At 37.0% G+C, this 13933-nt stretch overlaps 1 protein-coding gene across 4 annotated transcripts in view; it reads left to right on the top strand.

Moving 5' to 3' along the window:
- Positions 1-13933, top strand: part of PPARG (peroxisome proliferator activated receptor gamma) — a 135563-nt gene that overhangs the window by 87941 nt on the left and 33689 nt on the right. For all 4 annotated transcript variants that reach the window (XM_071212228.1, XM_058288757.2, XM_004456117.4 and 1 more), the window contains exon 5: positions 7521-7659. In XM_071212228.1, the coding sequence (XP_071068329.1) occupies positions 7521-7659 (139 nt within the window). The remainder of the gene's footprint in view (positions 1-7520; positions 7660-13933) is intronic.

Genomic DNA, 13933 nt, shown 5'->3' on the forward strand with positions numbered 1-13933 from the left:
ATAAAAAGCCCAAATGAGGATTGAATCAGATCTTATTCTATAAAAACAGTATTTCTTTTATAAGGTAAATATTTATGAGTGATTTACTCTGTGCTCCTTCAGCCTGTTTCCTCACCAAGCAAATGATAGAGTCAAATGAGATGCTCTCTAAGGTTCCTCATGTGTAAAATGATTTGGCTAGATTAGAGCTCCCCATTCTTATTCATCTCAAAGATTATAATTTCAAAATGACTCCTTGAAATATTTCTGACAAGAGATGCTTTCATGTAAAACACAAAATCCCACTCACTCTGTGATTAAAACAAATTAAAATGTCTATGATATTATATGAAACCATAATCTCAAATCTCATTGAGCAATACCAGCATGTCATTTTACTGAGTTAAATTTATACAATTTTCATGTGAATACATGGCTACTAAAATCTGAGCAATGTTTATCTGAAGAAATCATTCTCTTTTGGCTATCTTGATAAATACCTTCATAAAAATATGTGGTTTGTGATATTTCCACAATAAACTTCTGTTTTTTAATGGTCTAGTAAAATACTTAGAAAAACTAAAAATTTAAGCAAATAGTTCCACCATGATTCTATTAGGCACAGATTTGTGGAGAGGTAACACTACTGAAAGCAACTGAAAATTTAAAGAAGGCAACGTTGTCAGTGATTGGCTATAATGATAAAAGCAGCAACAACAAAAGAAAAAAGAGGAGGAGAAAATCTGAATGCCTTCAGGTTTGAAGCTGAAAGATTGGAAGGCAGAGATGGAAAATAAACATGAATAAAACCTGAAGAATACAGTGGAGTCCTTAACTTAGATTGAATTAAAAAAAAAAAAACTAAAAGTACTCTCTACTAATCTGCAGTAACTTGCAAACCATCCAACATATGGATCATAGAGTTTCTAGACTAAAATGTTAAGAAGTTAAGAAGTTAATGCTAGCCTTAGAAGGAGAAATAGACATCTACACATTAAAAGACAAGGATAAGAAAAATGTTAGTAAAACCATATAATTTGGTTTCTCCAAGTTATAAATCAGCAGTTCTCAAAGTGTGGTCCAGGGACCCCAAGGGATCCCTAAGACCCCTTTAGAGCATATGAGACTGAAAGTATTTTCATAATAATCCTAAATTGTTATTTACCTTTTTCACTCTCATTCTCTCAAGAGTATAAGTGGAGTGTTCTTGATATGACATGTGATGATGACAGAACTCTGATGGAGTAGAATGACTGTGTATTCTTTTTTTTTTTTTGACTATGTATTCTTATAATTTCTAATCTAATCAATATCAGTAGATATAACCCACATAATCAAAAGCTCTTTGGAGGCCTCAGTAATTTTTAAGAAAGTAAAGGAATCCTGAGACCAAAATGTTTGAGAACCACTCTTACCAGGCACTGAGAATGAAGCTGTACAATTACTCATTCATTGCTGCTTTGGAACTAAATAAAATTGCTGCCACCCTCTGAATACAGCTAAATTAGATTAGTGACTCTTAATAATCAAAGACATCTCCTTAGTTTATCATCAACCCTCATTGAAAAGCCAGGAAAATGAAATGGGCAAATGGATTCATCCATATATGTTTTCTGAAAGGTCCTTTGGCAGTTAAACATTTGCCTTTTCAGTAGATGAGCTATACCCATAAATTAAAATACAGTTGACCACAAAACTGCACATTAACTTATGGATTGAAAAGAATAATTAAATTGCTTAAAATAGCTATCGCTAGATCTTCAACAATTTTACAGTGCCAGTGGAACAGGTTTATATTAATGATACTTGTCAAAAGGCCGATTAAACAGATGGGAATGAAAAAAATTGGTTTTGATTTAAGTGAAATAGTGACAGATTCTCAAGTGTGTTAATATTGCAGACTTATGTAAAAGAAAACCTTAGACACCAAAAGAAATGAATACTTTAGAGCTTGCAAAGCTGTATTGCTTGCAATTTGGACACATTTTTCTTCAGTAGATTTCATCATGTTTTGTTTCTTTAGTGAAAGATCATTTTAGACCCAGAGACTTATCTAGAGATATAAGTAAATGCAGTCTTCCATGCAAAACAATGGTATCTACTTTTGTATTTCTATGTAAGATCCTACCTCAGGAAGAGTTTGTAGTATATTCCCACATGCCAGTGATACCCTCAATGATTTGGCCTCTTTTGACCATAGCATTTCATGGGAAAGCTGACTGCAGGCCCAGCAGAGGACTTTTCAGCTCACTGTAAAATTAGCAATACCATTCTTAGATTTCATTGTACCTGAAATTTTGTTAAAAGTGGAGCGTTCAAGGAAAGGTTGGAGAAAATACAATTTTAAAAAGAGACACTATCTTTCACAGAAAAAAAATGTTAAGACTTCACAATAACATATATAAAACCATTTTTTGTAATGGTGACTGATGCATCTTTGTCACACCGGCCTCAGACTTCATGATTAGCAGAAGAATAAGTTGTCGAAATTGCACATTGTTTTTTTGTTCTCTGAAAGAATACAGAAGAGTATTGTTAAAGTGTTTATTTATGAGTAATATAAAGAAACTTTGAAGAAGTCTGCTTCATTCTTCAAATCACTAAATAATTTTGCAGAAAATCACTCAGTAATACTATATTTACATCATCATCTTTAGAAAGTGTCAAGTGATAAGAAAAAATATTGGCTATTATGAACTTAGTGTTAAAAAAAAAAAAAAAAAAAAGCAAGGTCCAGGGTGTGTGTGCTGGGGTCTGTATATATTCAATTCAAGATTTTATGTATAGATGCAGTACATAAATTATATTCATAATGATTATTCTTTAATATTGACAGACTCTGAATCATCACAAAAAGAATGTACTCCACTTTTGAAAGATTTATCATAAGTCTAAAAAATTACTCTGAAAGGATTAAACTTAAAGAGCATAATTTTATTAACAGAAAACTTTCCTCTCAACCATGTCAAATAACTGAGTACTCTGTGGTCTACCCCATTGTCACCTTAGCCAAGCAGCATTGTCAACCACTAGTAATAGTTTTTAAAAGTAAATATCAGAAAATCATCCAAGGAATATCACAAGATATATATGGACATAATGGCAGAAATCAAACAAAATTTCTCACCAGCATTTATCAGAATAATTTTGTACATTGGCATTTGATTAATAAGTGAAGAAAACATAACTTTTTAATACCCTTTGAGAACTAAAGAGAGTGTAAACTACAGTGTAAACTATAATCTGTGCTTAGTAGCAGTGCTCCAAAATGTGTTCCTCAATTTTACCCAATATACCACACTAATGAAAGATGTTAATGAGGGAAAATGTGGGAGGTGTAAGGAGCAGGTCTTATGGAAATCCCCTATATTTTTTATGTAACATTTATGTAATCTAAATATCTTTTTAAAAAATAATAAAAAAATATATTTCTTAAAAAGTACAATAAAGGCCTGGAAAAAAAAAAGCTTCAGCTTCCAGCAGATCTTACATACGACAATTTCATTGAGACATTTTTTATCTCACAAGAAATAAACTTTCAAAAACACACCATCAAAATCAAGATAAAACAAAAAAGTCCTAGGTCTTTCGCTGTGAGCTGCAGGCAGATTTAGAGGAGCAGGATTTCCCACGTGGTGGACACCATAAAAGTACTAAATGAAAGTGAGCAGTAGTCTTCAGCCATAAGTGAAGAGGAGTTGAACCAGAATTTAGTTAGGATTCTCAAGGGGGTTTGAAATACTCATAAGTCACTGGTAACCCTGGCTTCCAGCTAATTATCTTTGGAGGAGAGAATTCCCAATTTAGATCCTATAGGATTTCCACAATTTAAGATTAGACAGTGAGCTCAAATAAAAAAACAAGCACATAAAAAAACAAAGTGCATTGAATGGCATTCATCAGAAACAAAAAAAAAACAATGGAATTAAATTCCCCCTCCACCCTTACCCTAAGAAAGCATATGTTGGAATTACCTGTTGCAGACTACTGAAAAACTGTGTATGAACTATTAAAAGAAAGAAGGCAGGATCACAACAGTGAGCAAGTGGCAAAAGTCTTTAACACACAGGAAAGACCAGGTAGATTTGAAAAAACAGACAAAACAGTGAAATTTATAAATGTGAAAAATATAATTATTGAAATAAAAAGTTGATGGGAAGGACTAAGCAGAACACTGCATACAGCAGAAGAAAGGATTATTGAACTGGAAGATATGCAAGGAAATTACCCAAAATGAGACCACTGATGTCTCAAAGAATAAAGCTTATCCAGGATCTGCTAGAATTTGAAGGTTTTAATTCTTTAAGTGTTGGGAGGATCTTTGAATATTAAAAATACATGTCTTCTTTACTGATCAAAAGAAGAGTAATGTACAGGACTGTTCTTACTGGTCAACTTTGTTGAAAAACATTTCTTTTTTTACTTTTGTCATTGTAACTACGGATGATTTGTGATCTTGCTTGACTGCGGTTCGAATTGATTTTTACTGTTACAATCAATAGTAGTGAGTATTTAGTGACAAGAAGATGGAAAATATAAAAGAAAAGTTCAGAAACATGAAGGCTAAAATTAGAAAGTCTAACACATACCTAATCAAAGTCCAAGAAGATAAGTTAAAAGAAATCTGTACCAAAACACATTATAATAAAACTGCAGAATACTAAAGACAAAAAGAATATCTAAAAGCAACCAAAGAAAAAAGAAAGATCACCTTCAGAGTTGACTGACAGCAGCTTTTTCACAGTAACAAAAGAAATTTAAAGCTAGTGGAACTCAAAGTGTTAAGAAAAATAACTAAGTACCTTGTGAAGCTAACTTCCAAGAATGTGGGTGACATGAAGATATGTACAGGTTTAAAAAAATAATAATTTGTGTTAAAATGTTCTAAGGTCCTTGGGGGAGGAGGAAAGATAATTTTAACTTTAGACTTTGTAAAGCTAACAGTCTGGGTGTATGTATATTTAATTCCAAGGGTATTAAGCCAAAAAGGGGAGAAGATATTTACAACACCTGTAATGAACAATAGAATATATAAAGAATATATAAAACTCAATTTTAAGGAAAAGACAATCCATTATAAAAATGGAACTGAAAAATCAGGAAAATGCAAATTAAGATCATACATAGATTCTATTTTACACATGCTAGATTGTCAAAAATTAGGAAGTCTGACAATACCAAGTAGGGAGAATGTGAATTAATAGTAATTTTCATAAACTACTAGAGGGAGTCTAAATTGTTAAAACCATTTTGGAAAACAAAAATTTGGTAATATCTCATAGAATTTAGCATTCACATATCACACAATCCAGAAACTCTACTCCTAGGTAACTCTTGTAACATGTGCATCATAAAACATTTACAAGAATATTTTTAGAATTAATAGTCATAGTAGCAAAAAACCTGGAACAGTTCAAGCGTCCATCAACATGAGAATAGATCAATAAATTGTGGTAGAATAATATAATGGAATATTATCTAGTGGTGAAAATGAACAAAGCATAGCTTCTGACAGGAAAGTGGATGAATTTCAGAGACCTAAAACCAAAATTTTAAAAATGAGAGCCACCAAAAAACTACATATAGTATGATACCATTTAATGAAGCAAAAGTAATATACTGTTTAATAAGCAAAATGAAACAGTATATTATTTAGTTATACATCCTTACATGATAAAACTATATTTTCTTAAAAGGCAAGAAAATAAACCCAAACTTGAGAACAAGGATTACTTTGTTAAGAGTGGGGCCTCCTGGGGGAAGGAACTGGATAAGGGAAGAGTATATAAGTAAATGCAAGTTGCTCGTCATGGTTTTAGATCTTGGGTTGGAAAATGGGTTCGCATTTGATTATTTTCTTATTATGCTTTATAGTTGCATGTATTTTCTGTTGGTAACTAATATTACATTTGAAAAGATAACAGTGAAATATAAAAGAAAAAGAGTATGCCAAGGTCTTTTAAATGTTCAGTGACAGTTCAGAATCAAAATATCAGAAAGAGTGCTTCCCCATTTTACATGTGGCAAAAGTGAGGCCCAGAAAGGAAGTTAAGCGATTCCCACATGTTTATCCAAGCAGTTCTAATTGTGCACTGTTGTAGGCATTTGAGTTAACATCCAGGGGCAAAAGAGACATCCCCTGCCCGCATGGAGCTCAGTGTTAATTGGCTTGTGGGAAAGGGGTGGAAAATAAGCAGATAGGATAAATAAATTATCTGACATATTAGAAAGTGATAAGTGCTACTGGAAAAAAAACAACTAGCGCTGAGTAAGGAGGGTCAAGGGTTTTCCCAGTCGGGGTGGGGCAGGGACAGGCCACTGTAGTAATAGGTCGGAAGAGGCTCATTGACTAGGTGAGTGTGAGCCAAACTTGAAGGCCATCTAGGAAATAGGCAAGTGTGTATTTAGAGAAAGCGCTTCCCAAGTAAGGGAAAGAAAGACGTCAAGGATGACGCTGAGCATTTCATCCTGAGAAGCTAGAAGGATGGAGCTGTAGCAACTGAGATGGAGAAAGCCGCGAGTGAAGGAAGTTTGTAGGGGATACTCAAGAGTTTGCTTTTGGACACGCTGGGTTTGAAATGGTTATTAGGTTTCTAAGCGGAGATGTCAGGTAACCAGTGGGACAACAAGTTTACAGTTCAGGACAGAAAGCTGGAGAAAGTCAAAAAGTATGTTTGTCATAGACCCATTAGTAGTTGAGGGACTTTTTATACCAACCAGGGCCAGGTAAATTCAAAAGAATTGTGAATGGAGTTTCATGAAGAAAAACACAAGAGAAATGAATAGAAATATTATAAACAGGGGAAAAAATGGAGTTAGAACACATTTTTCATGAGGTTTTTTCCAGTTCCTTCTAAAAGATACCAGATAGCAGAATTCATTTATAGCCTCAAATCGACCTATTTGCCATTTTGAGATAGCAGTAGATTTCCTGAGAAATAATTTATTACTTCTCATGTTATTTTCTATGATCTCATTTTGTCTGTAGGTTATAGTGATTATGGGGCTCTCTTTCAACTGCATAAATAAATAAAATGAATGCTTCAGGAAATTATGCAACATAGAGAAATCTAAAAAAAAAAAATTATCCACATATGGATTTTTATTGGCCCTGCTTGTGGTTTAGAATGAAATGATTATAACTTTGCCAAACTGCTTAGCACAATTGAAAAGGCTCAGGGCATGCCATTGGAATGGTTTTCAGAGAGACTGAACTGATTACATGGTATTTTATTTGCCTTACATTAAATCCAGAGCAATTCTTAGAACATACCAAAAAAAATACAGAGCCAGAATACACTGAATGACATCAGTTGAATGTGGTCAGTGTCTGAGAGCTAAGGAAGGACCCTGAAGAACCTTTCTTTTGTATAGCAAAGAAAATTGAGTTCCAGAGAGATTAAGTGACTTGTCTCAAGTCTCCCATGTCAGAACTGGTCAAGACTCTGCCCTGTCCCAGGCCAAAGCTCCTTTAGGCCCCATGTGGCTGCTTCCTCGTATCACAGGGACGTAAAATTTGCTTCTTTCCTATCCCTCTGCAGGGTTTCTTCCGGAGGACAATCAGGTTGAAGCTTATTTATGATAGGTGTGATCTTAACTGTCGGATCCACAAAAAAAGTAGAAATAAATGTCAGTACTGTCGGTTTCAGAAATGCCTGGCTGTGGGGATGTCTCATAATGGTAAGTGAACATATCACCAGATACTTTATTATTCTCATTCTAGCTGCCAGGTCGGTGGACACTAGGGTCATTGTTGGAAATGTGAACAATTTATCCACCAAATGCCAGATTTCCAAATATTGCGTGTTGACAAGACATTTCTCATTTAGGGGAGTATTTTTAAACTTTCCATTCCTTTCTGTGGTTGGGTGCCTGCCATGATGGGGGGGGAGGGAGGAAGAGAAAAAAAGATTAAAGATCTAGGGGATTAAGGAAACAGCTGTAGTATTTTAAAACAAATACAGTGATCATTGTGATTTATTTCTTATGTTGCTTGAATAGCATGAAAAACAGAATTGTAATTTTCTTACGTATATCAGTAGTTTCTTTCTACTTTAAATATAAGGAAATCTTGCAGTGGAACTTCAGGTGGCATGGCAGAATTTAGATCGATCTTTCTCCTCTTTTTTTTTTTTCCTTCTCTTTACTTTGCAAAGATGCATACAGCACAGTCCAGCATATAAACTCTTGGATGGATAAAGCAAACATTTAAAAGTTCCACAAAACCACAGCTTCAGTGTCTATAGAAACATAAGAGAATTAAACTTCCTACTCTTTATTTTTATTTTTTTTAAAGATTTATTTATTTATTTCTCTCCCCTTCCCCCACCCCACCACAGTTGTCTGTTTTCTGTGTCTGTTTGCTACATCTTCTTTGTCCACTTCTGTTGTTGTCAGCAGCACAGGAATCTGTGTTTCTGTTTGTTGTGTCATCTTGTTGTGTCAGCTTTCCGTGTGGGCAGTGCCATTCTTAGGCAGGCTGCACTTTTTTGGGCGCTGGGCAGCTCTCCTTACGGGGTGCACTCCTTGCGCGTGGCGCTCCCCTATGCGGGAGACACCCCTGCGTGGCAGGGCACTCCTTGCGCACATCAGCGCTGCACGTGGGCCAGCTCCACACGGGTCAAGGAGGCCCGGGGTTTGAACCGCAGACCTCCCATGTGGTAGACGGACGCCCTAACCACTGGGCCAAGTCCGCCGCCCTTCCTACTTTTTAAAGCTTCGTCTAAACTCAAGTTTATGACTTTAGGAGTCGACTTAAGAGAAAGGACCTGCAAAGATCCGTGTGTTTTTATGAACTGTAGAACTAACTTGTAAAATCATACAAGATAGGCCTGTTGGAAGAAAAAAAAATCTAGATCACCATTTGTTTCTAACTTTTGACTGGCTCACAAAGCACATTTCAAGAACATAGTCAGTTCTTTCAGAAATCCTCACGGGTTCCAGCAAATATTTTTAAAATGCCAAAGTCTCATTTCATTTGATATCTTGTTTTTGCTGTCTTTGGTATGCACCCTCTCTCAAAACTGTTCTGATAAGAAGATAATCTTTGAAGTCATTCTTCATCTATAAGGACTTTAAAACATCTGTGAAAATTAAATTTTTGTTCCATCATGCAGGTGTTTGGTTTTCGCAATGGAAAAACCATCTAAGACAGTAAGGATCATGAATTGGTTGAGACCCTACCCCTTCAAACATAGTTGACAATTATATTTTTATCATTAATACGGGGCCAATTCCTTCTAAAGGCAAGAATGTGTTTCGGAACAGAGCTATCAACAATACTGGGCAGCACAGAAGCTTGGTCCAGCTTTCCCCGACAACTGACTGTTGATCTGCTGTGCAGCAGTATACAAACAGCAGGCACTGATGGCGAAATCGTTTGCTGGTTTAAGGCCATCAATTTCCTTTGTATTTCAGACCTCATAAAACGTACAGCCATTTTTTCAAGTCAAGAGTTCTATTCCAGGTGATGCAATCAAGCTGTAATAAGTTTATTTCACCTCTGAAGAACTGACTTTGAAGTCTGCATCACTGAAACGGCCTATGAAAGCTTGCCAGTTCTGCTTTTAATGCTTTTATTTTCCTGTTAAAAAGTGTCACTTTACACATTCACATAAAATATATTTCCTGTTGCTTAGAGGCACTGCACACATTCATGTAAAATATACCTCCTATCGTTTGTAGGCAAAGGTTATTTAAAGCCCTACCTATGTAGTATGGATGGTATAATTTTCTCTTCCCAGAAAAGTCAAAGAACACTCATAAACTTCATAATAGTCTTTTGGCTTCATGTGACAGTTAACTTACTATATACAGAGAGATGAGCAAACTTGATAGGGAGTTTCAGTCAGTTCTTCTTGCAAAGGCAAGAAAAAATAGAAATTAAATGTCATAATATTAAAGACCTATACAGTTGAGCCCTTAAAGGACTGCAAACATGACTAAGACAATCCCTTCTCAGAGGTTTCTGTAGGAGGATGTTTGCTGCACAGAATAGGAAACATCCCTGTGATCTCTACATGAGAAATAAAGCTCAGCAACTGGGTTTTGGTTATTTTTGCCTCTTATCCTGATGAAGGGAGCTTTTCCAAAATAAGGAGTTTTGCGGAGGTTTTAGTAATCATTTAAAATTCATAGCTTTGACCAATGTGAAGCTTCCATTCAGATAGAACAGCTTTTGATGTGAGTAGATCTCAATGCAGTAACCCATCAAATTATCAAAGGAAGCTTCTGGTGGTATACCAAAATCAGTGCCCAGCTGCTTCCAGATGTCACAGGAAGAAATCAAAATCCCCCCAAATTGCTCCTCTCTCTGACTTTCATTCTCCGCTTTGGTCTCTATTTAATCCATTCAAGCGTTTACCTTCCTCTTTGGCCAGCTGTATACACAGCTTTGAAGGAGGCTCTTGAGAGCCTTCAAGGAACCCTCAGGTCGTGGGGAATTCTGATCTTCAAACATTATTGATCTTCTGTGATTCTATGTAAATCTATATAAATCAAACAATCTCACTGAATTTTTTCATTTTTCAACCAGCTATTCCATATCTTGTAGACAATGTCACAGTCTTCACGAATTCCCAGCAATCTAGGCTGAGTTAAAAATTGTTAATCTATATGTTTTGGTTATATGTAACTATACAAATATAATTTAGATGCCTGAATCTGATTTTCTGTATATTCTGATCAATTGTTCAGCAGTTTAAAGCCAGTTAGGGGAAGTGGATTTGGCTCAAGGGATAGAGTGTCCACCTGCTACATGGGAGGTCCAGGGTTCAAACCCAGGGGCCCCTGACCCGTGTGATGAGCTGGCCCATGCGCAGTGCTGATGCGCGCAAGGAGTGCCCTGCCACGCAGGGGTGTCCCCGCATGGGGAAGCCCCACGTGCAAGGAGTGTGCCCTGTGAGGAGAGCCGCCCAGTGTGGAAAAAATGCATCCTGCCCAGGAGTGGTGCTGCACACATGGAGAGCTTACGCAGCAAGATGACGCAATGAAAAGAGAGACAGATTCCGCATGCTGCCGACAAGAATACAAGCAGACACAGAAGAACACATAGCAAATGGACACAGAAAGCAGACAACTGGCGGGAGGAGATGCGGGGGAGAGAAATAAAAAATAAAGTCAGTTCATCATGTAGCCTCAGAGTCCAAATCCAAAGCAGTCCGGGCTAAAGAAAGTATAAATGGTATGATAAGATACATGTGTTTTTTCTCTTCAGCTAGTACTTCCATTTTGTTCGTGGCACATAGCCTAAATATCATAGGAGAACCTAATTTCAGATTTCTTCTTGTTGGAAACATAGTTATTTCCCAAAATCCATGTTTCCACATCAAGTAGAAAATGCACCTAGCTATGTGTGTTTGAAGCAAAAAAAAATTTTTTTCCTGTAGTAATCAAGATAAACATATATTCCAATTATTTTGGTCACTTAACCATACGTAAATTCTAGACCATGAGTCCATCTTGCTGATTGCTCAGAAGTCTAGACACCACCTTTAGGGGAAAGCTCAAAATGAAAGTAAAGCAGGAATTAAGGGCCAACTATCTACACTACCCAGAGATGCAGGTAACTTACTAAGGGGTCATTATACCGTCTACTTTTGTTTTTCATTTTGAATTAGTGAAGCTGGTTTCTACAGAACTTTGATAAAATTACTGTCATGGATTAATGATGCTTCAGTCAAAATGGGCACTCATTTTTTCATAGTTCTGAAAAGTTGTAATTCTTTGAAAGTCCTGCTGTCAAGGTCCTTGAGATTAATCATATTTTTAGAATTCACCCCCCTTTATTTCTAATAATTTAATCATTCAGATTTTAACTGATCAGTATTTCAAATTCAGAAATGCTTTTCATGTATGAATTAAACAAAAAAATAAGTTTAGCCTAAATGCATTTAAAAAAGTAATCTGAACTAGAGAAGATTGAGTTATGTTACTTATGGGTAATTCACTTAGGTTTTCCCTCCAGCACTGGGATTTGAATAAAAGTTATATTTTTCATTAGTATTATAATTAGTGTAGCCTTAGCTTTGTTGATTAGGATGTCTTATTATATAAATGATATGTTCTCTTTTATTTAAAAAAAAAGCTGACAACTCTAAAAATAATTTCTCATAGGCTCATAAAAATCCAGAAAAATGATTCCACCAATTTTTTGTGGCACTCAGCATTTTCTTAATGCCAGTTCCTCCTTGCCTTGCAAACAGAAGCTCTAGCAAATAACTGGGGTGAAAAAAACCTGATGTCGAAGAAATTTAAATTTTGACATGTTCCTTCTTATTGTCTTAGTAGTCATCTTCGCGATATAGAGGAAAATTAACCAAATGTTAACTTTCAGATTTCTAGTGCACATGAGCGCAGGGCCACTCAGAGCCCCTGTCATGCATGATTGTCCACAGTCCCAGCCCTAGGTCCTTTTTCCCTTGTTCCCTTTTCCCTCTTCCACTACGGGCAAACCTGGAAAATGCCCTATGCTTGACTACCTCCAGACCTCTGTTTATTCTGTCTTTCTAGTCCCTGTCGAAATTCTACCAAACGTTCAAGGGCCAGTTCCTTTCCTGCCTTGCCAGAAGACCTTTCTGACTTCCTGCTCTTCCCCTTCTGTGTGATTTATACCTTTCCTGTAACAGCTCATTTTGCCTTTAAAAAAAAAAAAGGAGTCAAACATGTTGCCTGAAGCAGTTAAAGAGGATAAATTAGAGGGGAGCTTATGTGGCTCAAGCAATTGAGCACTGGCTTCCCCAGACAAGGCACCCAGGTTCAATCCCCGGCCCCGGTACCTCAAAAAAAAAAAAAAGGATAAATTAGAGAGGAAAAGACAAGAGCCAGGGAAAGCAATTAGACCAGGGGTTCTTAAGAAGGGGTCCGTGAGTTTGAATCAAAAGTCAAAAAAACATTATTCTTGTGGGGACATGTTGGTGCAAGTGTAATATATTTATTAAATAATACATAGTATAGTGTGGACTTAGCAAGAGGTCCGTGGTTTTTACCAGACGGGCAAAGAGGTCTACGGAACAAAGAAGGTGAAGAACCCCTGAATTAGAAGATCGTGCAGTAGGGAGAGAAGAAATGACATTGAGATCTTCTGAGCAGGGAGAGTTGTTCAGAGAATCTGGTTTGGGTAATTGGAAGAATTCACCAAAAAGGAAAACAGGAAGTGGATCCAGTTTGGAGGAGAAATAGGAGATCGGTTGAGGAGCACATGGAAAATCCAACATCCTTGTCTAGTGAAAGGTAGAAAGAAGTGAAAAATACAGATCCAAAGCTCAGAAAAGAGAGAGCAGGAGTCACCTGCATACATTGTGGTGTTCGAGGAAAGATGCATCTCGGAACGAAAGAACATAAGCTGAGGAAGAGATGTGGAAAACAGGAAGATACGGAGCGGGGATGAAAACGTTAACTAAGGAGAGGGCGAGGGTGGTGAGCAGGATGTAATGCTGGAGAGCTCCTGTGGATTGAGAACGAAGAAGAGGCCCCTGCGCGGGTGTGAGGAAAAGGCTTAGGGACTTTCAAGAGCAAAGTTTTGGTAAATTTAAATGAGGCAAAAGCTAGATTGCAGTGGGTTGGGTGTGAATAGGAAGTGATAAGCACAGACAGAGAGTGAAGGCTGCCCTTTCAGGAAGTTCTGTGGTGGAGGAAGGAAAACCTGAAGGAGGGCAGGGCGGCGACCTGAGCGCTGGAGCCCTGGCCTCGGCTCGTGGAAGCGAAGGCGCCGGTGAGAGACGCACCTGGGAGAGGGCGTGGTGTGTGTGTGTCTGCTCTCTCCTGCGTGTCCCTTTCACCCTCGTATCCCCCATCCCAGGCTGCTCAAGGAATTAATTTACTGATGTCAGGGATGGCTTCAGGAATCAAATCGAGTCAGAAGCTGAGGCAGTACTGCGTCTGCTCCCTCGACTCTTGAGAAGAAACCCAGCATTTGTTCAATCATCTTTGGGAATACTTTGAAAAATGTTACCCC

Source organism: Dasypus novemcinctus, chromosome 26, assembly GCF_030445035.2.
Source record: "Dasypus novemcinctus isolate mDasNov1 chromosome 26, mDasNov1.1.hap2, whole genome shotgun sequence".
Classification (NCBI taxonomy): Eukaryota; Metazoa; Chordata; class Mammalia; order Cingulata; family Dasypodidae; genus Dasypus; species Dasypus novemcinctus.